Here is a 25,726-nt window from a genome sequence, read left to right as displayed (position 1 = left end):
CTCCAAACCATGGCATTCAAAGTGAGAACTACCAATAGACTCCTAACCATGCCTTTGCGAATCTACATTCAAACCCCAGGACACCCATTTTTCTATGATTTGGAGGCAGTCTTAATACAACCACAACCATTTAAGGGTATAAAGGTATACTAATACTTTCATATCAATTTTTTGTTATAATTATGATAAACTTAAAAGTATGGCTATAATTCTATATTGGATCAAATTTTGATTATTTTTCCAAATATCCCTCTATTATACCGTACGAGTTGAACACGTAAGTACGGATTTGTAGCGTCGATCACAATCTCTCTCTACATGCAGTACGTGGACGAGGCGTCCCTTCAATTTTCAAAAGTTATCCAGAACTTCAGAATCCCAACGTTTGATTCATTTCATCAATTGCTTCTCATTCTTCTTGACAATCGACTCACCGTCCTGCTCTCAATAGCTCACACACACACACACACACACACACACACTCTCTCTCTCTCTAATTAAGTTTTTTACTCCAATAAAGTTTTTTACTCCAATAAAACCCATTGACTAGATTCCACATCAACAAAATTCATTAATTATATTTTGACTTTACACATTAAATTTTTTTGTGTGCCTAAAATACCCCTATTTGAAGGTTTAATGTCACATCCCGGCCCGGGCCCCCACCACATCCCGGGCTCGACTCCGCCGTAATACAATATTGTTCGCTTTGGGCCCCGACCACACCTTCACGGTTTTGTTTCTGGGAACTCACATGAGAACTTCCTAGTGGATCACCCATTATGGGATTGCTCTCGCGCGAACTCGCTTAACTTCGGAGTTCCGATGGAACCCGAAGCCAATGAGCTCCAAAAAGGCCTCGTGCTAGGTAGAGATGTGAATATACATATAAGACTTATAAGATCCACTCCCTGGGCGATGTGGGATGTTACATTTAATGTACACAATTAATTCTATACGGATTGTAAGGAAGATTTAATGATTTTACAAAAATAATAAATAATAAATTAATTGTCTAATATATGATAACAATAAAACATGCCTAATATATGTAATAATACGTGCTTTTTTAGTCAATCAAATTATATTTTACATATAAATGTAGGTAAATTTCCCACACACACACACATATATAACAAAAAAAAAAACTTGATATCGTAAAAATTCATGCAAAATAATTTACCTACAAAAAAATGTTATTTGATTTAGTGCACCTACTATTCAAATTTTAAAATGTTAGATGCTTAAAAAAAGCAAAATAATTTACCCAATATTTTAAAATGTTAGATGTTGTATGAATGACATGAGTAATGCTCATGTATAATTTGGAGTACTGGGCGTACTTTTGATCACCTGGTTTGTGGCTTGAAGGAGAGTACGAGTTGTACATTTCATCACCTGGTTGGTGACATGAATGGCTAGTTGCTAAATGATATTAGAGTACAGGTTGTACATTTCATCACCTGGTTGGTGGTAATAGCGGCAGGTTGCCGAATAATTTTGGAGTACTGGACGTACTTTTGATCACCTGGTTGGTGGTAATAGCAGCAGATTGCCGAATAATTTTGGGGTACTGAGCGTACTTTTGGTCATCTGGTTGGTGATAATAGAGGGTCTGGCTCTTTTAGGCATATGGGCATTCGCCCTCCACATGACATTGCAGCCCATTATTTTAGGCTTGCCCGTTTTTGTTTTTTTTTTAATTTTATTTTTTACCCTTTGATGGGGTTTATACAGATATCTCCGACAGATAAGAAAAATAAATTACATCATTAAAAAATAAGGAAAGTAAACCACATCATTGTGGTGGGGTGTTTATTCCTTACTTTTGCTTTCTGCTTTTCTTGATCTCCCCGCTCATTCTCTGTCCACCTTGTTTTGTAAGGTATCTTTTTCCTGCAAACCCACTTGCTTTGGTCGTGCCCATCCATGATCACTTCTCTTTTTCCCTTTTCTTTTTGCTTTTCTGTTCCCACTGCTTTTCTTTTCTTTTTTTTTTTGCTTTACTTTTGCTTTTACTTTTGCAGAGTGCAGATGGCACTCAAGTTCTCTGTTTCCCCATGGCTTTCCTGGCCGTCGGTGTCCCAAATCTGGGCCTTATCCTTGGCCCACTCGAACGACGCCATTCTTCACGCCAAAGCACAACAAGGTAATCGCCTCAATTGGAGACGACTATTTTCTCCGGGGTGACGACGGCCATAATCGCCATTTTACCGACGGCCACAATGCATTCTTTGAGACTGTGGCAAACTTACTCTTACTCAATAGAAGGCATGACCACTGGGGAAGTCTATCACAGCCAACATGTGATTGCAGCTTCGTTTGTTTTTCCATGACCTGAACAAGGGCTGCCGCAAAACTTTTCATAAAGGAAACCTCTTGTAAACCTTTTGTAATGATGTCATCAATAGCTTTCCTTGACCCACGATCATCGTAATGTACAATGTTTGAAAGATTATATCTATCAACGGCAGTACAGACTCAGTACCAATTTCAGAGTTGCTGAGAACGGCGGGAATTTCATCATGGAAGATCCGAACCCGTTTCTTGGTGGAGTTGGTGGAGACCGACCTGGCGATGGAGAGGAGAGACTCGGTGGGAGTCGCCATCAGAAAACGGGCGGGTAAATCAGAATGGAGGATCCGGTGGCGAATGCGGGTTCAGCTGTTTTGTTGCCACAGTTTTGGGATATTTACTTTCCCATCTGCGATCGAGATCCCACGAAAGAAGTACTCGAGTTGGTCCAAGAAGACGTGCTGATGTGGCGGATTACGTGATGCAGAAGGCTAAGAAAACGTGCAGGGACCTCCGTTAGGATGTTAAGGTGGAGACGAAAGTAGTGAATGGAGATCCGAGGGATGTCATTTGCCAGATGGCAGAGCAACTTCGTGCTGACGTGGTGGTCGTGGGGAGCCAACGGTTACGGCGAATTCTGTAGCTCATTCCCCAGCACTGCGCTTGCCAACCGCTTCAACCCGACGTTCCTCAGCTAAAAAGAGAGATCAATCAAAGCCAGAACAAGCAGCACCTTTTAAAATCATCAAAACTTCTCTGATCCGACCCGTCTCCTTCTCAGGTCGAGTCACATACTTGACAAAATAAAGCAACAGCGAGCCGATTAGGATGCCCACGAAATCGGTGACAGTGTCTTTAACGTTGTCTGTGGTAGATCTGAAGAACCCGAGCTCATCAACGAACTTCATAGATGCGCTGGCTAAGAGAGACAAGATAGATCCGAACCAAATAGAGTGACGACAGAAGAGTTCTCTCACTTTCCTAGGCGATCTTCTTGTGGGAGAAGCAGGTGGAGGAGAAGAGCTCGACGACATGGAAGTTTGCGAAAGACGTGTCGTAAATCTGGCGCCTCTGCGGGATCTGGGCCGCCAAACCTGACCTGGCGTTATCTAGGCTGCCACTCTCACTGTTCACGAATCAAGCTCGCCCATTTGGAAGAATCAGAGGGCAGGGTCTCCACGAGGATTTTGTGGGGCGGAGCTATGAGACCTTTCTGGAATTCTAGGCGAATGGGTTTCTGAGGGATTGTGTTGCGGTTGTGTTGGACATGAATAGGGTACAAAATTAGAAATAGGTAATTTGCAAATTTCTGCAAAGACCACGGAGATCCAATTTCAAGCTTTGAGCAGATGAAAAGAAAGTTGGCTCATCTAAAATTTTGAGCAACAACTTTGAGCAGCCACGGAGATCTGAAATTTTTATGGTTCTTGCAGATTCACAGTGGAGGTGAAAAATTGAGAGAGAACCGACACAACTTTTTGTATCGTTTCCCACAGACGGCGCCAAATGTTGATGCACAAAACCAGATGTCTTGGAACAACGTAAGTCCGACCGTGAATCTGCAAGTAATGTAAATAACACAAGATGTATCGTGGTTCACCCCAATGTTTAGGCTACATCCACACTGATTATTGAATTTCTCTGAAAAGTGAGAGGAGTGAAGGGGGAGAGCAAAGGGAGCTTGTCTATCTGAGTGAAAGCTTTGAGAGGGGGTAAGAGGGCCTAGGAATTGGCCTCTTTTAATTGTGAGGGTGATGGGTCATTTTATAGAATAAGGACTCATCACTTATTACATATTTGCCCCTTATTTTATCATATAATTACATTTAAGTCCCCCGCGTATTTGTACGAGATCTAAATACGAGGCCCTAAATATGGTATAAACAAATGTAAAGTACATGCAAAATAATTTACCTACATAATAAAGCAAACCCATGATAGATGCAAAATAATGTACCTACATAAAAAATCATATTTTTTTATTCAATACTAGTTTACCTATTATTTGTACATATAATAATAAAATGTACCCAATATATGATACATACAAAATAAAATACCTACATAATGAAGAATGTTATTTGTTTCAAAATTAATTTACATACAAAATAAAGAAATTTTATTTGATTCAAAATTAATTTACCTATTATTTGTACATATATCTTATAATAATAAAATGTGCCAAATATATGTAATAAGCATGGAAAATATATTACCTATTAAATAAAAGAATGTTATTTGATTCACCTCATCATAAATTTACATATAGGTAGATTAATTAGTATAATATGTTTGAACATATATGTAGTATTGTGCATATATATATATATGGGGACGGATCCGTGGCACCATGTTTTTTACACAATTTTTGACACAAGTATCTAGCCATTAGATTAGTCCTCTTTTAATGGTTGAGATGATAGGTTGACAATATAGCAATTAATTTTATTTCTATTTTCCCAAAAATACATATTAAATCTAAATAAAACTTTACAATTATAATTTTCTTTCTCTCTCATCTATCTTAATAGACTTTCACCAAATTGGCATAGTCTAATAATTATCTTTGAATTCTTGCTGTCATCTAATCTTATTTTTTAAGAAAGTATTTTAATCAAATCTCATAAAATTCTATGATTTTTTTGTCGTGACTTTCACCAAATATATTGGCATAGTCTAATAATGTATTTTAATCAAATTTCTTCACGATAAAATTGGCATATAGTCTAAAAAAAATCAAATCTCATAAAATTGGCATAGTCTAATAACGATATATTTCAGAAACTCCTTCCCTATTTTCTTCATAATAGGTGAAGAACAAGAACAAAAATCCTAATTACGTTTCTCCTTCTTCCTATGCAAACCTAATAAGCTTTTCTTTTTCATCATCACTCAATTCATTTCTAATCTATTCTTGTTCAAAATGGCAGAGAGCGTGGCAGATTTTGCATCAAACTCTCCCTCCATATCTCCAGTATGTACTCAATTGTTAATTTAATATCCCTTAGTATTTATTTTAATAAAAGTTTATAGTTTTTTTTCTAATAAGCGTTTATGTTCGTAGTTCATTAAGCATATATTTATCATGTATTTTTTTAACTTTGATCATTAAGCATGATTAATAAACGTTAATAGGTACAAGACACGGTTCAAGTCGAGAATGATGAAACATGTATTCCAAATGAGAATTCAAAAGGCTTGAAAACTCCATATGTAGGGATGCTTTTTGACACAATGGAAGAGGCTAGAAACTATTATCAAGATTATGGCCGACAAAAGGGATTTTGGATTCGAACTCGATCTTCATCCAAGACAAGAAGCCGTTCAGACGATATAACAAGCAGACAATTTGTTTGTGCACATCAAGGGAAACATGTCTCGAGAAATATAGTACATGAGACTTTGGAAGAGAATGAAGATAGGGAAACATGTGAGACTGAGAATATGAAGAAAATGAATAAGAATTGTTCTACAGTGAAATGTGGGTGTAAAGCAAGTATGCGAATCGTACATGATAGATGGTCAAACAAATGGAAAATTTCAGTGTTCAAAGACGTTCACAACCACAAACCAGTTACACCAGAAAGAAGAATGAAAATGAAGTCAAATAAAGTTATGCCCAAAGCTGTAAGAGTTCTCACTGAAACATTTCATGAAGAAAATTTGCCAATTGCAAAAGTTTCTTCAATTTTTGGTGGCACACATATTGGCTTTAACAAAAGAGATTGCTATAACCACTTGAGAAATGTCCGACATAGACAACTAGATGGAGGTGATGCTCAGTCAGTGCTTACTTATTTCAGGAAAGAGCAAGCTGAAAATCCTCATTTTTTTTATGCAATCCAATGTGATGAAAACGGAAGAGCAACTAATTTCTTTTGGGTGGATGCTCGGTCTCGCATGGCTTATCAGTATTTTGGTGATGTTGTTACATTCGATACCACCTACAGGACAAACAAGTACGACATGCCTTTTGCACCATTCACTGGAGTAAACCACCACTGGCAGTCAATACAGTTTGGATGTGCACTTTTACAAGATGAGACAGAAGTTACCTTTTTATGGTTGTTTGAGACATGGCTTGAAGCAATGGGAGGACGTCATCCGATTACAATTATTACTGACCAAGACTTGGCAATGAAAGGAGCAATTGCGAAGGTTTTTCCAAACACTCATCATCGATTATGCCTATGGCATATCAAGAAGAAGTTTGCTAAAAAGTTATCACATGTGTACTTCAAGAAGTCCAAGTTCAAGATTGAGATGAAAAAATGTACTCGAAAGACATATAAGATCGATGATTTTGAAGTAAAGTGGAAGGCCTTGATGAAAGAATATGGGTTGGAGAATGATGAGTGGCTAAAAAGTTTATATGAGATGCGTTCTTCTTGGGTTCCTGTTTATAATCGTAGAATATTTTTTGCAGGAATGAATACTACTGGACGTAGTGAGGGTATTAATTCCTTTTTTGATGGATTTGTCACACCAACAACAAATCTTAGAGAGTTTGTTGTCAAATATGAACAAGCACTGAAGAAGATTATGGAAAGAGAAAGTGATGAAGATTTTGAATCGGAACACAAGTATCGCATTGTCAATGAAGGAGAATTTCTTTTGCAGCATGCAGCAAGTTTGTATACTAGAAATGTATTCAATAAATTCAAGGATGAATGGAGTAAAGTCAATCGGTACAAAGTTGAAGAAATGCCACGTGACAACGAAGATCACGCATACATAGTGAAATCAAAACTCGGAGAGCAAGAAGAGTTTGTGGTGAAGCTAAATGCGCAAACGCACAAAGGTACGTGTGAATGCCAAAATTTTAAGTTTGTTGGAATACTTTGCAGACACTTGTTGAAAGTATTTGTCCGCTTGGATGTTAATACAATACCTGAACATTTTATTTTGCCAAGATGGAAGCAAGAAGCAAACAAATTTAGGATAATGGATTTTAAAAGTTTGGTGACGAATGATGGTAAGGAAGAATCAGAAGCCTTGAGACTTAGCCATATGTGTCATCAAGCAACTAAGTTGGCTTGTACTGCAGCTTCTTCAAATGAGGCATACACAATTTTCATGGAAGCTATAGATGAACTATCCAAAAAGTTGTCGGAATATTCTTGTCAAGATGCAACCATTGCTTCTTCTACAAAAGGTGACACATGTACTAATATTGACTCTTCTGTACCGGTACTATTGGACCCATATATCTCACAAACTAAAGGTAGAAAGAAAGATAATATTAGTAGTTCGAAAAGAAGGTTGGCGGAAAATTCTTGTCAAGATGAAAATGTTGCTTCCTCAACAAAAGGTGACTCTCTACTGCTACTTTTGGACCCTAATATCTCACAAACAGGTAAAAAGAAGGACAATATTAGCAATTCGAAAAGGATGAAAAGTGGTATTGAGTTGGCTCAACAAAAGAAGAAAAGAAAATGTCGTTCATGCAATAAGTTAGTACGACACGACACAAGAAATTGCCCATCAAATCCGAAAAGAAGAAAGATCGAATCAACTAATGAATGTAAGTCAAATTAACTTTTTTTTATTGATATTTTTCAATATTTGGTTACCTATTTATGTATTTTTTTTTTTGTTATTTTGTAATCTATCAGGGAATGAGGAACAAGAAGACTTGGGCGAATATGTGGAGAGTGATGACTAAGAATATTTGGAGAGTGATGATGTTTAAATTTTGTAGGATAGATTAGTCACTTAATTGTGCTATTTTGTTGCAGTTTTCATGGTTTGGAAAATTGGGTGTATTTTGTTAAAGTTTATGGCAACAATGTTTTGAAATTAGTTGTGTTTTATTAACGTTATTGAGACTTCACAAATTTGATTTCCGTCAAGCTTTATGAGAGAGAAATTTGATTTTTTTTTATAGCTTGACATAAATCGAATTTCTGAAGAAAATAGGGAAGGAGTTTCTGAAATATATCGTTATTAGACTATGCCAATTTTATGAGATTTGATTTTTTTTAGACTATATGCCAATTTTATCATGAAGAAATTTGATTAAAATACATTATTAAACTATGCCAATATATTTGGTGAAAGTCACGACAAAAAAAATCATAGAATTTTATGAGATTTGGTTAAAATACTTTCTTCAAAAATAAGATTAGATGACAGCAAGAATTCAAAGATAATTATTAGACTATGCCAATTTGGTGAAAGTCTATTAAGATAGATGAGAGAGAAAGAAAATTATAATTGTAAAGTTTTATTTAGATTTAATATGTATTTTTGGGAAAATAGAAATAAAATTAATTGCCATATTGTCAACCTATCATCTCAACCATTAAAAGAGGACTAATCTAATGGCTAGATACTTGTGTAAAAAATTGTGTAAAAAACATGGTGCCACGGATCCGCCCCCTATATATATTGAGCTTATGGTAGTACTATATATATATATATATGTTAGGGGTAATAATATGTGTAATAATTATTTGTTCATTATAATTAAGGTGAGTAATTACATTTATTGATTTATTTTGAATATTGTGATATAAGTTGTAAATATCTTGTAATAATAGGTCAATTATTTTTCTACTTGGTAGTCATTTTCAAATTTGGGTTTTATTTTTGATTTTTTGTTTAGAAAATAAGAGTTGCAATGATCTATATCTAAAAAAACCCTTATTCTTGTTTCCAATTGAAATTTGTTCTCTGTACATTTTTCTGGACAGTAATTTTATTCTTCTTTGTTTTAATTTTCCAAATTTCATTTTTATTCCTCACCATTTTATTGTAATTTTTCCGATTTTTGGAAGAAATTTTTATTCATAGTTGATTTCCATGATGTATCTCGCAATTTTGCGCCTCTCAATTCGTTTTCGGACGCAAATTTCTCATTTTTGTCATTGAATTTTTAAGTGAAAAATCGAATTTTGGAAGTTTTGAATAGAACAAGGTGCAATTACGGATTCCAGTCATATGCTGTTGGGCGCAAAGAATCGAGCTAGGGTTTGTTCAGGTCCCTGATCTGACCTGCAGAAGTAGGGACTTGATTGGATTGCTTAATTTTTGTAGTTAATGGGACTGAAGAAGAAGATTGATTTGGATGTTGAAATTAATAGAAAGACCTGAGATTGGTGTTTTTATTATTTGATGGGGAACACATGTGTAGGACCAAATCTTGGTAAGGGTTTCTTTCAATCTTTTACTGCCGCTATTTGGCGAAACCAGCCGCCGGAAAACAGGCTTCCTCCTCCCAATGAAGGAGATAGTATCAAAAGTGGCCCAAGTTCAAATCATGATTCATCTAAAGGAGGTTCTGAAGGGAACAAAGCACTTGATCATCAGGTTCCTGAAGCTATTGAGATTCCTCCTAATCCGGTCCAAAGCACACCGCCTCCAGCTGTGAAAATCGGTAATGATCCACATAAAAAAGCAGAACCTGAAAAACCTAATAAGCCGGAGGTTAAGGAGGAGGTGAGTAAGCCTCCTCAGGATGCTGACAAATCGAAGAAACCTGCTCATATGAAGAGGATTTCGAGCGTTGGACTGCAAGTAGAATCGGTGTTAGGAAGAAAGACTGGCAATATAAAGGATGTTTATAGCTTGGGCAGGAAGCTTGGACAAGGGCAATTTGGGACGACATTTCTCTGTGTGGAGAAGGAAACGAATAAAGAGTTTGCTTGCAAGTCCATTGCAAAGAGGAAATTGACAACACAAGAAGACGTGGAGGATGTTAGGAGGGAAATTCAGATAATGCATCACTTGGCAGGTCACCCCAATGTGATACAAATCATCAGCGCTTATGAGGATGCTGTGGCAGTTCATGTTGTAATGGAACTGTGTGCAGGTGGGGAGCTTTTCGATAGGATTATACAAAGGGGGCATTACACAGAGAGAAAGGCAGCTAAGCTTGCAAGGGTTATCGCTGGTGTCCTCGAAGCATGCCATTCTTTGGGTGTCATGCATCGGGACTTAAAACCAGAGAATTTTCTATTTGTCAACCAGAAAGAGGATGCACCACTTAAGACAATAGATTTTGGGCTCTCTGTGTTCTTTAGGCCAGGTATAATATCACATTTATGGATTAGATTTGTATTACCCATTTGGAACAAATTAGGTGCAAAGATTATTACCCTAAATTGTCATAAACCTGTGAAATAAGATATATGCTTTTGATTCATTCTTGAGCTGGTATTTAATTGGATTTTGGTAGAATTCTCTTACTATTTCTTCCCATATCATTCGTTACTTTGATGAGTGTAGGATTTTCGATGTTATACTTCTAGATTGAAATGGTAGTTCTGTGGGCCTGAAAATGCTGGCTTGATCATTTTTCTCTGAATTGTTGCTTCTAAGTAATTACAAAAAAGGAACCTGCCTTCCTTGCTTTAATATGTTGAATGTTTACAATTGTGATGTTAGGTCTCATGTTCATGAAGTGCAAAGTAGTCGACCATAAGTATGAAAATATATTATACATATATAAGCAAACTTTCTTTGCACGTGTGAGATCTTAGATGAGAATCTGATGAGAGGAAAAAAGAGGTGTGTAGATGAGGATTTATTGGAAGAGGTAAGTGTGTGAAAGGTGGTGGCAGGGTAGATATCAAAGTGGTTAAGGGTTGGGGTGTGTGGTGGAGGAGGGTGATCAAGTGTATTAACTGCTTTAGAGTTAAAAATAGCCTTATGTAATATATGAGTATGAATAATTAGCTTCATCATTGTTGAAGCTTGAAAGGTCAAGGATTTTGGTATTCTTTGATGCGAAATTGCTCACTTTTGTAATGGATTGAAATTAATTGTAGTGATTCTAGTGAATATTTCAGGTTGATTTTTACGGTAGAATTTGGTTTCTTTGTTTTTTGAAGTCATACTTCGAAGTTTCAAGAATTCACAAGTTTGTTTGAGTTGGGTTAGTTGCTCCTGCCTATAGCCAGTACGACACTTTGTAAAAGTAATATGGAGACCATGTGTCATAAGTTTGCCCTCCGTTTAATAACTCGTCACACAAGGTTACTTTCAATGCATGTATAACAGTCATTTTCGGCAAATTTGTGGCTTTTTTTTTGTCAAGAATTTTGTGGCTAACCTTTTGGTTTTATCCTAATGCTATGAGGAGTTTTTCATGTGCCTGGGCAGAGTTTATTTAATTTTTGAATAAATATGTTAAAAGTAAGGATTTGAATATGAAAGATACATAACTATTGCAACGCTTATTTGTGCAGAACTATGCTAGCTAGAGGGGGTAAAGAAATACTATTTGTTTATTTTCTTTTGTTAGTCGGTGTTCCGTTTTCATTTCATTTACAATTACGTGCATGGCGTGTTAGATAACTCATGTTGCTTGTGTAATTTGCTTGCACCCCTTTTGGCTCTTTTCAAAATACTGTGAAGAGCACAAAGGATACGATATAATACACATTAACTATTTAAGCGAAAAATTCCTTCAGAAAAAGGATATAATTTTTAGTTAATTCTTCGAACAACCGTGCATTTGATAACCATGTCAAATATATTGTTTCCTTCCCTTGCCCCATAGCTCCTGCGAATCAGTATGTTTTAAGTTTCCAGTAAATCTCTGTTGTAAATGATATATTTTTCTAAAGCCAGCATGCTGTCTTCTGAATGTTTGTCTTTGCTCATTCGAACTCATATGATCCACTTCACATTTTTAGACTGAATTCATTCAATATCTGAATTATAACAAAAACCCATCTTCCCAGGAGAAACATTCACTGATGTTGTTGGGAGCCCTTACTATGTGGCGCCAGAAGTACTACGGAAGCACTATGGTCTACAATGTGATGTTTGGAGTGCTGGTGTGATCATTTATATCTTACTCAGTGGAGTGCCCCCTTTCTGGGATGGTGGGAATATCATGGCTTTGTTGTATTGAATATTCATTATTTCATACAAAAGTTACATCTAAAATCTAGTTTTCTTATGATGTTCGGGATCAGAAACGGAGCACGGTATATTTGAGCAGGTATTAAAAGGCGAACTCGATTTCATATCAGAACCGTGGCCCAGCATATCTGAAAGCGCTAAGGATTTGGTTCGGAGAATGCTTGTGAGGGACCCAAAAAAGCGGCTAACGGCCCATGAAGTTCTTTGTGAGCAAATTTTCTCTGCAAATTTTTTACTTCTTGTTGCAACCTAAAAGCTCCATTATATCATGCTATTATTGGATTATTTTTCAGCAGAAGCGTCTCTTAAGCATCAATTTATATGATTAGATGGTTCAGTATGCAGCAATATTAAGTGTGAACAATTCAAAATCTCAGAAACTACAGTGGAAAGTGGTTTAGAATTTGATTAAGAATGGTAAAATATAACGTAAGCAGGTGCATTATTACACTTAGGATCGTTCAAGTGCTTTTAAAGTGACTGGAAGCACTTTTGATAAAATGTTTTTTGAACCAATCCTTAGTAAAAATGCAATTGCTTAAAAGAGGAAGCACTTCAAGCGCTTTTTGGAACCAAAAATAATTTTTTCTAAAAAAATTTTCAGTCATTTCAAAGGCACTTCCAAACGAGCCCTTATCGCAACTGGATTTCTCTTTTCAAACCTCTCACAAGAACTAAGGACTTCGTGGTAGGTTGTAAACTTTTCAAATTAGAAGCATCTGTTGGTCCAGTGATTAATTGGATAATTTGAAAGTGTACTACATAGTTAGAAGTTAAATAGGCTTTTCGAAATTTACTTGCCCTTGGTGCTTGCATATCATGCTTATAGATTCTATCGTTTTACACATATCAATGAGTTGATAACTGAACATAGAATTGAAGATAAATTATTGATCTGAGAGTCAGTTTTCTATTCAAACTGTTTGATCCTTACATGTTTTCGCATTTATTCTATCACGAACGATAGCATTGCATTAAGTAGCACTTTTGTCCTTGCAGGCCACCCATGGGTTCAGATAGATGGCGCTGCTCCTGATAAACCTCTTGATTCTGCTGTCCTAACTCGCTTGAAGCAATTCTCGGCCATGAATAAACTCAAGAAAATTGCCATCAGGGTGAGTATTCTCATCCTTAAGTTTTACAACCTTAAGGTTTTGTTTGGATGAGGGCTTTGCAAGTACCAAGGGATTTGGAATAAGTTAGTTAGAAATGTACCATTGATTGCATCTTTACAAAGCATAGGCATGGGACTTACAAATGACTCCTTTCAAGTAGTCATTTGCTAATCCATCTTAGTGCATTGTGTATACAGTCTACTCGTTTCAAATCCCTCCTTCTAATCTTTTGTAGTGCATTTCTAACTAATTTAGATTAAATTCCTTGGTCCTTGCAAATCCCTTGTCCAAACATATACTGAAGGATTTTACAGGTCGGGTTTGCATGGTTACGACAATGTCATTAAAACTTATGCAATAGTAATTTTTTAATTATGCAATTCTGTTTTTAAAACAACTGCAAAAGAATGATTTTCTTAAAGTTTTCTTGTAAGTGAAGTAATCTTCGGTTGTTTCTGTAGATTATATTTATAGGGTGGTGCTATCCACACACCCCTTTTTACCAGCAACACATCCTATGTTGATTTGTGTCTGTTGATCTTCTTCAAATAATTCCGACCCGGCTGCCGAAAATTGAGAAGGATGTGTGGAAGGTAAAAGGAGGTGTGTGGATAGCACCACCCTATTTATAATATGAAGAAGTAAACAAGTTTGATATCATCAATCGTAGCCCAATATGACTGCTTGAAGACTTGTTGGGATGACTGGTTCTTTTGTTCGGGTATGACTCACCCATCTATGCTTGTTTCGTAGGTCATTGCTGAAAGCCTGTCTGAAGAGGAAATTGCAGGCCTGAAAGAAATGTTCAGGATGATAGACGCAGATAATAGTGGGCATATCACCCTTGAGGAACTGAAGAATGGTTTGGAAAGAGTGGGTGCTGACGTCAAGGATTCTGAAATCAGTTGGTTAATGCAAGCAGTAAGTGCTAATTTGCGATCCATATAGAGAACTTTTTGTAGTCTTGTAGAATACATGATCTGTTTAAAAGAGTTCTATACCAAAAATATAGTTTTCCTTGTCCTGATGGATTTAATTACCCACATGCTATCCTATGCATGTGGAGTGTAATGGAAGTTATAACAAGAGAAAATGTAGGGTCTGCGAGAGAGAAAGTTGGCTTTTGATTACCATATTATCCTTAGTTTTGAATTTATCGATTTCTTAGTTTAAGAGAGGCCAAATCATGTTTTCTTGCGTTACAATTGATGGAGTTTTATCGTCAATAGTATAGATAAACGATAAAGTGAGGTCAATTGCAAGATCAGCAACAGTTTTTTGTTTCCTGATTGATGAAGGGTTTCCTTTTCTTATAATAAATTTTTCAGGCGGATGTGGACAACAGTGGTACCATAGACTACGGTGAATTCATAGCAGCAATGCTCCACCTGAACAAGGTCCAGAAGGAGGATCACCTGTATGCAGCATTCTCGTACTTTGACACAGATGGAAGTGGGCACATTACTCGAGATGAGCTGCAACAGGCCTGTGAGAAGTTTGGCCTAGAAGATGTTCACTTGGATGATATAATACGTGAAGTTGACCAGGATAATGTAATTCGACTTCCCTGCCAAAATGCATGCTTGATTTTCTTTCCCCTTTTCTTCATATGAAATTCTTATGGATACAAAATTGTTCATGATAATTTACCTTGAAACTTTTCAGGACGGGCGAATTGATTATAGCGAGTTTGTCGCTATGATGCAAGATACAGGTTTCGGCAAGGGGTTACAAAGTAACATGAGTAGAAAGGTAGCATGAGTATTCGAATTCGAGGAAGTCATCAAGCATTAATACCTGATGTTATGTCTAGTCAACAACACAGTCCATATAGTCAATATGTAAAATTAACAGAAATAGAGATGCATACTGATGTAGAGATCAGCCAGATTTCAGGGGGCGAGAGAGTGTTAGGGCCCTGTTCTTTCTAGTGCTTTCATTTTGTATTTACCATTTAGTTTTGTATGAAGCATTTTCACTTTTGAAATGACTGCAAGTCATTTGTTCTTGAAGCTATTTTTGTAATTGAATCTATGCTTCCTTGTACTTGTTCGCTTATGACCTTAATTCCAACATATTTTTCAGTTTTCCAAACTCTGTTTGATCAGAAAAAGAGATTTCGGAACTCATGAATCACTGGGTATCGTGCATCATCCACTTACACCCATTAATCTCCTTTTTTTATTACACCGGAAATTTATCCATGACGAACACATATCCTTGAACTAAGTAAAGGTTAGATGTCACTAGATCAGATGACCATTAGCGTAACCATTCGTTCGTTAAGCTATAACAGGCAATGCCTACCATCAATTTTTCGTGTTCTACAATCCATCATAATAGTGAGATTATGTATGGATATTTGCGGGAGAGGGTGCATACATTCGTTTTAAGAGAGGATATTCAGCATATTCCTCGTCCTCACCATTTGGCACATCACACTTGTCATGTTGACGTAGTATATCAAACTCATGTTTCGTTAATTCTAACCACAAACGCTAGTATGTGGACTAGTCGGGCTTGCAGATCGTTTTCGGAGGTAAATGTAAACTTTTCCAAAGAAGGAAGTTGTAATTCAATAAATAGCTATATGTCAAGATGCATGCATCGTCGTCCTTTAAATTTGATGCAGTCACCGTGTGGGCTACGGCGAGTCCTTGAGAGTTGTATGCATCAACATGCTTATATTTGATGCAGCCACCGTGTGCGATACGACGAGTCCTTGAACAAGAGTTGTATGCATCAACATGCTACAAGCTTAATTGTCATCTTCCTACATATCAATCAGCTTGCGTATGCTAAACACACGTACAGAGATGTACAAGTATATATAATAGTCCATTAGCGGGAGTGCAGGACTAGCAGCCACGGTTAATATTTAAGTAGTAGTCACGAATGGGGCCTCTCACGTTCAAATACTAGAATTTCTCTTTTTCATTGATGCCATAACCATCAATACATATTTTGTTATTCTTAAATATCAAATTTAACAAATATTTGTGCATTGAAAATTTTGGAGACCCTATAAAGTTGAGTCTTGTGTGATCGCTCCACTTGCTCATCACCAGAACCTCCTTTGATCATTGTGGAGTACTGGAAAGTAAGACCATGTATGTTGTGTGAGTTGAATATCAAAGTGCGCCACGAACAAGACTACAAAATAAAATATTATTAAACAATTAAGAATGTCGTAACGGCTACAAAACTCCAAGAGGCTACATTGTGAATGACTTGTTTCTTAAACTAAATTACAAACTATATTTATAGATAACTAAACCTAAGAAACCTTAACTCGGATGGGTTAGGCTCAAATCTTAAACTAACAAGCAAAACCCAAGTACTAAAATAAACCTAAATACTAATATTTTCCAACAACTGCTTCTTTATACCACATTTCAATTTTCACATATGTATTTGGTGTTAAAATGAATCTGCAGTTGATTTAATTTGTTGGTAAAAGGTAAAGTTATTTCTAATATTTGATGCACCCTTGTATCTATGCATATATGCCAGTGGAACTGAGAAGGTGCAATGTCCACATCCCACAATATTGGTAATGTGATATAGGGTCGAGAGAGCACGTACTGAACAATCTAATTTGTCTAATGGAACAGCCATAGCCGTTGGTCAGAATGCTTGAAATGGAACCATGTGAATGTGATATATCCTACAAACAGGGGAAGAGAACGATATGCTTATCGAGTTTCAAGAGGTCGCTTCAGTTTGTACGGGCTTTTCCAGACAATGGCTATACACTTCACTGTCATATCCATCCGATCATGTAGACCAAAAAGTGAACTGTATGCGTTCATTGTATGCAGTAATTTCTTATTCAAATGATTAAAGAAATTAATGAATACCCTTTCCATTGAAGTTCAAAATTTATAGTGTTTTTTGGTTAAGAAAATGTTTTATACTTTAGACTTATGTTAGACAGATGCATACTTAATTAAGAAAATCCTTAATTTACCTAGTACACCAAATTGACAAGGATTCAACCCCTAATTTGGTAGTCTATTTTTCTCACATAAGCGATATATTGGTCTGGAATGTGAGCCTTGAACTCAAGACTTCATGTGTAATTAATTTGCTTAACGTAACTGACTTACAAGCCTTTTGCTAAAATGATAGTGTTCTTAATTACTACAAAACAGAAGAAAAAAGAAATTCATAAATTCTTTGATGGTCACTTGGTTGTGTCCCCATATATACTACTAGACGAAAACCAACATTATTGGATAGTTCGAGTCCGTAGCATTTTCAGAATAAATAAATAAATAAGGGAGAAAACCGACATCTCCTAGTTGTCAAGAATAAGTATAGTTTGAAACTTTGAGTAGTATTTTTACAAATAACAAGGGGTTTTCTCTCAAATTTTAGCAAATTACTCCTTAAACTTTTATAATTGGTCAATTTCTCCTAAATTTTAATTTTAGCCGATTACCTTTATGAACTTTTATAATTGACTATTTTAGCCGATTTCCCTCATGAACATTTACGGGAGCCATGTAATCAGCTAAAATTAAAGTTGATAGGAAAATTGGCCAATTATAAAAGTTTAGGACGACAATTGGCTAAAATTAAAGTTTAGAAGGAAAATTAGACAATTATAAAAGATCAAGAGAATAATCGGCTAAGATTAAAGTTCAGTGAATAAATTGGCAACTCTTTACAAGTTTGGAAAAAATTGACGTCTCCTTACAAGCTCCTTCAAGTTATGCAGTAAATCAAATGCACTGTTGATTAAATAGGACCGTAATTGATAAGCCCCTTAATTATTTCCCAGCAAAAGATTCAACCTAGGATACTTGTTATTTCTCTTTAATTATTTTTAAAATTTTGGTTTGATATCAATAGCCCGAAGCACATGATCCTTGACCTACCACGCACCATCTTTTTTCCATTACATATACAACTTTTTATGAACTTTCTAAAAACTGTAAATCACACCAACCTTTTAATTCAACCTTCACTTTCAAAGCCTCTTTTTTCCGGGGATGAAAATGAGAGAAGAAAACAAACGAAAGCTGTATGTCCCTAGCTAGACTCCCATTTGACACCTTTATTTCCTGCTGTCAATTCCTCCTCTGCATTATTTGGACCACTTAATAATTTTTGTTTTTACACTAATTTCCTACTCTTAAAGATAGAACAGACTAATATCCTCCTCTTAAAGATAGAACAGACTAATTTCCTCCTCTTAAAGATAGAACAGATGATAGCAAGAAAGGAACAGGCTGGTGGATGAAGGTGTCTGTCCCATACAGCTTTTTCCCTGATCGCTCCTTCGTTATCGTGGCCACCATGCATATGACGCTTATACGTGTGTTTTGTTTTTGTTTTTGTATTATGCAGGACTAAAGTCAAATAATTGTCTAGACTTCATTTATTTTTAATTCTCTTTCTCTATGTGAATATGAAGTAGTACTACTTGTACCCTCTCAAAGTAGATGTTCAATTTTAAATAGCAGAGGACATGAATCTGCAATACATTTTAGTGATATATTAATAACTTTTGGTTTGATTATAGGGAGAGATTCTTCGGTATACACAAAAAACACCGTCAAGTAATAATGTTCAACTAAAATTATAACATGAGTGTTTGTTTTTTTTATTTACATACTCTAAAAGTGAGACATATCAACTATATTCATTCATACTATATATACAACACGTAATATAATACATCACGTGAAATATACCAAATTTTCTTAACTGAAGGTTATCTGTCAAACCCTTTACTCAAAGAAGTTTCTTCAGTAGAACTAATAGTCTAATATTGCAATTATAGAACGCAAGTGTGTCACCTTAACTTAAATTCGGCCCTCTTTTCCTCCTATAGTGGGTGGGTGCAACAAATGATGTGAAAACCTTTGTATTGTCTTAATGTATCCAAGTGGTATACATGTTGGAATTTGAGACTCGGTTTGGATCACTTTAATTAGAAACCAATACCCATCACTAGTTATAGTGCCATAGCCACTTCTACCCCCATTATGTTGTCTCTCCACCATTTTCTTCCACTAGGGTTTAGGGCATTCCACTTCTACTAAATAATGGAGGTCATTTGTATACTTTTATGGGTTCATAATTGCTAAAGATTTTTTCCTATCCATAATACAAAGCTTTCTTCACATTTTAAGCTTATGATCGATTGAATATTTAAAAAGATAAGCAAAAAACGAGGTGTAAATTCAGTTCTAAATTAGAAAATTCAATGTAATTAATATGCATGATTTTTTTTCAATATTGTCTGTTTAATTTATTAGTGCACGTATCTAATTTTGTTTAACATCATATTTGATAAGATAAGAGGATGGATAATATATTTTCGTAAAAAAGAGAATTCTCCAAGGTCTCTTACGTTCTGCCGTGTCTACCTTTTTTCTCCTGTCCAATTCCTTCTGTGCTGGCTTTCTTTTTACACAGAAAGGGGGATTCAACCTTTATTGCTTGTGTATGGTCTGCATTATGCTTTCAGATACGTGATCTTGAGATCCACGTGGAAGCAGCATAGGGCAGCTGCTTGGATTCAACCTAATTGATCAGCTAACGTGTCATGGCAAATTGGCAATTGTGGTGGTGACTCCACTGCCGTCAAGTCGATATGAATTGTAAGAAAGCAATTCGTGGCCCTACACGTGGCAAGGGAAGGACGGCTAGCTAAAACATATGTCTTGCTACGAGCCCTTTAGGGTTTAGCAGTCTCTCGACCTAAAGGCTAAAACTGGCTGTCTATCCCTTACGGTCACGTCTTTGTCGCATGCCTTTCCCTCTCAAGGACGGCACCGGCCCTCGGATTTGCGATTTGGATAGAAAAAGCTTCAACAGATTTTTCCCTTTCTGTTTTTGTTGTTATTTTGAAAAGGAGAAAGTTAGGTAATGTATTCCAGGTGGAGATCATTTAGTATTTTCCTGTACTACAGAGCAATATTGCGAGGTAGAGTTGAACACAAAACTTAGTGTGATACAGTAGGAGTCTAAGCTCTTAACTTGTTAAATTACAAGCTCTTTTTAGTGATAATCATTAATATCAAACATCTCGGTCTTATTAATCAAGAATTATGTATATTAGTATAGCTAGAACGACCTTCACAAGTTGTCGTTGAAATGATTATATTCAAAATTACACCTCTATATTGACAGAATAATTTTCATCCACACTGCTATGAAGTTAAAAATCTTGTAACATTATTTCTTGAATCAGTATATATTATACAATAAATTAATTTTAAACCAACCACACAATATTATTAGTTTAGACGATTATGAAGTAAAGAATAATCGAGAAAAATATGGAGGTTATAAGTGGATTCTTGGGTGAAAAAGACGACATTACCCTCGTGGCACATCAGAACTCCTATGCACAAGAAGTAGACAATAACAGCTCAATCAAGGTCAAAGGTGATCAAAATAGGTATTTATTCAAAATCTATTTCATCAATCCTCATCAAAGCATCCCCACAAGGTAACCCCTATTTATTCTTTTCAAATTAGGTTTAATTACCAAAATTAATTGATTAATTTTCTAATTGATTGCAAGATATTATTTTGACATAATATCTTGCAATTAGAGCCAAAACCCACCATAAGTGGCCGGACCCCTTTTCTCCAAATAGGGCTGGCCATACCCCTATATATAGCCCTTCATTTCTCGTGGTGTCCCAAGTAGCCTAGGTCGGTCTAAGATCGGTGCAACCGTCCAGGCTTCAAATTTCTAGGCCGACGATTGAATTGGAGGCATTTTCACCTTATTTTTCTGCAGATTTGACATTTCCTAACTCAAATCTCGCGCTCGGAGTTTACCACACTTCCACTACTCAAATAGACGCATTTCATCCAAGCTCTTCCAACCCAAATGACAAACAACACTAGTCCCGACAAGTCATAGAGTTGATAAGCCCCATCGCACAGCAGACAACCTTTGTGAATCAGCTCTTGCAACGTGCCCTAGACGAGGTATCCTGAAGTAGGATAAGGGCAGACGACAAACCTCTCCAGCAACATCCCGGTAAGCAGCTCTTCGACCAGCCATGAACCGAGCGTTCGGGTAGTGTACACTCTTGGTTGGGCTCCTAAGATAGCGTATACTCTTGTCTTAACGAGCAGAGAAGCGTGCACTCTCGGCTAGGCCTACAGACAAGCATACATTCACGGTGAGGGCCACACTCTGATAATCAACATGAGCAACCTTTGAGGCGAAATGTTCATTCGCAGCTAGGCCCACAATGAGCGTCATCCACCTCACATCGAAATAGGCAACACTACAGACGGAGAGAAACAATCACTCAATCATGTTTAAGTTCAACTGGCAGCCTGCGAGAAATTCACTCACCTGCTAGGAATGTACCACATGCAACGCAGCCACGACATAGACGAGCTGAACACACGGAAGAGCAACCTAGACCAGCAGGTCACAACCAAGGGCAACCGAAAGCTCAGCTGCCATGCTAAAGGAAAATTCAGGAAGAAGTTGAGAGGTTCCTGACCGAACGATTACGCAATTTCCAGCGCAACGAAGCCACTGACAAAGCGCTCCAACGAGACATGACCAACAAAAGTGGGTCACCTTTCATTGACAAGATCGAGCAGATGGGACTATCACACATAAATTTTCGGATACAAAGATTACTTATGTTCTGACAAACGCAGCAGCTCAGCCTAATGATGCACCATGGGCAGACAAGTACCAAAAGGACATACCAGCCCAACAACCAAGAACTGAAAGCAAGTTTTGTTCTCAACACTCCAGATAATTCAATATTGAAGCAACATATCACCAGTAGCCGAGCATCAATGACCTAGTGGTCCAATTCCTCCTGCTGCGCACAACCTGGCCCAAGCCAGCCCCAGCTCTGCGCTCACAGCCGTGCCTACCTGCTCCACCGCTCCTGGTAGCCCTTAATCTATCACGATGGCTCTTAACTGTGCTGATCTTGCACCACCGCTCCCAGTCGTCCTGATTTTGCCATATGGCTCGCCCCGACTAAGCCTACAGCACTTCAAACTTCAAAGTATCCAACGACGGAGTAGAAGACAAGGCTTTATTAGCATCTCCTGCTAGCGAAGGCCTTAGCGGTGAAGCAGCTTGCAATCCATTCAGATTCTCAACTAATCACCAACCAAACCTCAGAAGGGCACACGACGAAACATCTAACGATAGTGTAATACTTAAAGAAAGTATGGGAGCAACTCATCACGCTTCCCACGTACAGCTTTACGCGAGTTCGACAAACTGTTTGAAGTCTCAAGCAGATCATCGAACAAGACCTCACAGGCTGCAGATTATTTCAGTTGTCTAACTTTTCTCAGTTGTGCTCACTACAACGACTTCCATGCTCTCTAGTGCGAGAGGATAAACTAATTGCTCTAGTGCGAGAGGATAAACTAATTGCTCTCCAGTGCGAGAGGATAAACCAATTCCTCAACACCCATATAGGTCTGCTCTCCAGTGCGAGAGGATAAACTAATTGCTCTTCAATGCAAGACGGTAAAACAATTCCCCGACACCCATATGGGTCTACTCTCCAATGTGAGATGATAAACTAATTGTTCTCCAGTGTGAGAGGGTAAACTAATTACTCTCCTTTCACATCTCGGCCCGGGCCCCCACCATATCCCGGGTTCGACTCCGTCGTAGCACGATATTGTCCGCTTTGGGCCCCGACCACACCCTCACGATTTTGTTTCTAGGAACTCACACGAGAACTTCCCAGTGGGTCACCCATCATGAGATTGCTCTCACGCGAGCTCGCTTAACTTCGGAGTTCCGATGGAACCCGAAACCAATGAGCTCTTAAAAGGCCTCGTGTTAAGAAGAGGTGGCCATGTACATATAAGGCTTAGATGATCCACTCCCCTAGGCGATGTGGGATGTTACATCTCCAATGCAAGAAGGTAAACTAATTCCCCGACACCCATCTGGGTAAGCTCTCCAATGCAAAAAGGCCATATATCTCAAAAGATCGAATACTTGAAGACCAACTAAGCAGCAAATGGTCAGGGGGTAGCAGCCACTTTGCACTCAACAATTCGTTCATCTGACACTTCATCTTTAGCAGCTTTGATCTTAGCAGCTCAATCCTCGATTGCTCCATCTACGACAGTTGAGAAATCAAACTCAAGTAGTTTCATCGTTTTTGGCAAGCAGCCCAAACGTGGTAGCCCAAACTATGGTCCATGCCACGCCACTTCCTCGGCCCATGCTAAACCAATCATTGGCTTTAGTTAAGCCGGGTAGCATAAGTAATGGCCCATGCCACACCACCTCCTTGGCCCATGCCAAGCCGACTCCTGGCCCCTGCCAGCCGACGTGCCGCACCACCCCGACGATTGCCCCATGGCAGCACCACCCAAAAAGAAGACAAATAGGATTAAGTTTTTCTTACATCAGTGCGGCATAGAGAAGACAAAGAAATCAACGGAAGACGGTTCTTTGCATGGGCAAGCAAAGAAGAGTGTTATGAGAGAGGGAACAAATATCCTCTAGTTTTTTCTTTTTCTTGTAGGGATAAAAAATTACCCTCCGAAGTTGATTTAATCCCCTACTTAAGGTAGACTTAAATAAGCTTTTGTGGAGTAATTCCAAGTGAGAATCTGAATCAAAGTTAGAGATCTCTACACTTGTTGCCCTTTCCTGCAAGTAGTCCAGCAGGTGTAGGGGCATTTGTGGAGTAAAAAATAATCGAGAAAAATATGGAGGCGACACATGGATTCTTGGGTGAAAAAGATGAAATTACCCTCGAGACACACCGGAACTCCCATGCGTAAGAAGTAGATAATAACGGCTCAATCAAGGTCAAATGTGATCAAAATAAGTATTTATTCAAAACATATTTCATCAATCCTCATCAAATCCTCCCCACAAGGCAACCCCTATTTATTCTTTTCAAATTAGGATTAATTACTAAAATTAATTGATTAATTTTCTAATTAATTTCCTAATTGATTGCAAGATATTATTTTGACATAATATCTTACAATTAGAGCCAAAAACCACCATAAGTGCCCGGATCCCTTTTCTCCAAATAGGGCCAGCCACACCCTTATATGTAGCCCCTTATTTCTCCAAAAACCTATGTCCAATTCTCTTGCAAAATTCTCCAAATTTCTCTAAACACTTTCTCTCTCAAATTCTAACTTTGGCATTAGAGGTTTTTCTGCCAAAACCCCCCATTCATCGTGGGGGCGTGAGACTCTTGGCCTTGACCTTAGGTGCTAATTGTTTTGCAGGTGCATTTTCGTCCAGGAAGGAGAAGGCGAAAATTTGCATCCACAACAATCTTATTCTATTTCCTGGAATATCACAAACTAAATTCTAAGATGCATAACATAATTGAACTATCTTATTCTACCTTTGCTTGCCTTCACTTGAGTCCCACCAAAACCATCTTCATGTGTGTGCCTTCGTCTTTGTTGAAACCCTAAAAACAATACTAATTGAAGAAAGTTAAAGTTGTAGCATAAAATAAATTGACAATATGAGAATTAGTCCTACTTTTCATAAGTTTATTCTTCCATCAATATGGAATTCATTCTCAACACGCTTCCACATGTAGCGAATTTTCAAGCCTAGCACATGAACAATACAAATGGGGTGACGCGGAGCACGTGTGATCATTGGGCTTGACACATGAGACAACTTGCTTTAATATCATGAAGAAAGTTGGGGTTTCATCATAAAACCAATTGGTGCTATTTACGAAGAGTGGTCCAATTTCTTATAAGCCTAGCAAGATCCCTTCTCCTATCAATGTGAGATTCATCCTCAATAGTAACACATGTACACATAAACCCTAAAAACAGTTACTAATTCTCAAACCATACGTTATATACCATTAGGTGTCTATATATAGTCTAATAAGTTTAAATTATGATTAGTGGCTTATTAAAATAGTTACTTGATGAACACTATATAATAAGTTGATCACAAAAACATTCTAATTTGATTGATTTTTCCTGCTAAAATGGATAATCCATGATAGGAATTAAATGAAATTCATGCAGCTGATTAATTATTAGGACAGCTAATCTTACGGTCCCAACTGCCACGAGGCGAGGATTTGGTGGATTAATCGAATTCGAGGGTGACCAACTATATGGAACAAGCACCGCAGCAATGACCTCCCTTAATCCTTATCATCAGGAACCACCAAAACTGTCCTTTTGGGGGCTACTTTTTCTTCACACCTCCAGCTATTTCCCGCACACCCATCACCTCCTCCCTAATCCTTATCATCAGGAGCCATCAAAACTGTCCTTTTGGGGGCTACTTTTTCTTCACGCCTCCAGCTATTTCCTGCACACCCATCACCCAATGGTCCATCACAGAGGAAAAGGATCCGGATTATAAAGGTAAACGATCCTCTCTGGATTGGGGATTCTAAAGATCTAGTAATCATGATCGTTCATTTGTTAAATTTTAAATTTTAAAATAATTTTTA

At 37.4% G+C, this 25,726-nt stretch overlaps 2 protein-coding genes across 2 annotated transcripts; both read left to right on the top strand.

The window, feature by feature from the left end:
- The first annotated feature begins 5,218 nt into the window (after positions 1 to 5,218).
- On the top strand, positions 5,219 to 7,960 carry LOC103414963 (protein FAR1-RELATED SEQUENCE 5-like). The gene is made up of 3 exons (XM_029093081.2): positions 5,219 to 5,269; positions 5,431 to 7,819; positions 7,911 to 7,960. The coding sequence occupies exons 1-3, from the start codon at positions 5,219 to 5,221 to the stop codon at positions 7,958 to 7,960; spliced, it is 2,490 nt and encodes an 829-aa protein (XP_028948914.2).
- A 947-nt stretch (positions 7,961 to 8,907) lies between these two features.
- LOC103454195 (calcium-dependent protein kinase 20-like) lies at positions 8,908 to 15,368 on the top strand. The gene is made up of 7 exons (XM_008393788.4): positions 8,908 to 10,324; positions 11,985 to 12,128; positions 12,222 to 12,374; positions 13,168 to 13,283; positions 14,037 to 14,204; positions 14,612 to 14,836; positions 14,949 to 15,368. The coding sequence occupies exons 1-7, from the start codon at positions 9,412 to 9,414 to the stop codon at positions 15,042 to 15,044; spliced, it is 1,815 nt and encodes a 604-aa protein (XP_008392010.1). The 5' UTR covers positions 8,908 to 9,411; the 3' UTR covers positions 15,045 to 15,368.
- The last annotated feature ends 10,358 nt before the right edge of the window (positions 15,369 to 25,726 follow it).

This window comes from Malus domestica, chromosome 14 (genome assembly GCF_042453785.1).
Source record: "Malus domestica chromosome 14, GDT2T_hap1".
Lineage (NCBI taxonomy): Eukaryota > Viridiplantae > Streptophyta > Magnoliopsida > Rosales > Rosaceae > Malus > Malus domestica.
This window is presented reverse-complemented; position numbering and strand designations above follow the sequence as displayed.

Bases quoted from the DNA above. Each gene is read 5' to 3' on its own strand.
- LOC103414963 (XM_029093081.2), top strand. From the start codon at position 5,219: ATGGCAGAGAGCGTGGCAGATTTTGCATCAAACTCTCCCTCCATATCT. The intron at 5,270-5,430 runs GTATGTACTCAA...AAACGTTAATAG, and splicing joins ACTCTCCCTCCATATCTCCA to GTACAAGACACGGTTCAAGT. The intron at 7,820-7,910 runs GTAAGTCAAATT...GTAATCTATCAG, and splicing joins GATCGAATCAACTAATGAAT to GGAATGAGGAACAAGAAGAC.
- LOC103454195 (XM_008393788.4), top strand. From the start codon at position 9,412: ATGGGGAACACATGTGTAGGACCAAATCTTGGTAAGGGTTTCTTTCAA. The intron at 12,129-12,221 runs GTGGGAATATCA...GTTCGGGATCAG, and splicing joins AGTGCCCCCTTTCTGGGATG to AAACGGAGCACGGTATATTT. The intron at 14,837-14,948 runs GTAATTCGACTT...GAAACTTTTCAG, and splicing joins GTGAAGTTGACCAGGATAAT to GACGGGCGAATTGATTATAG.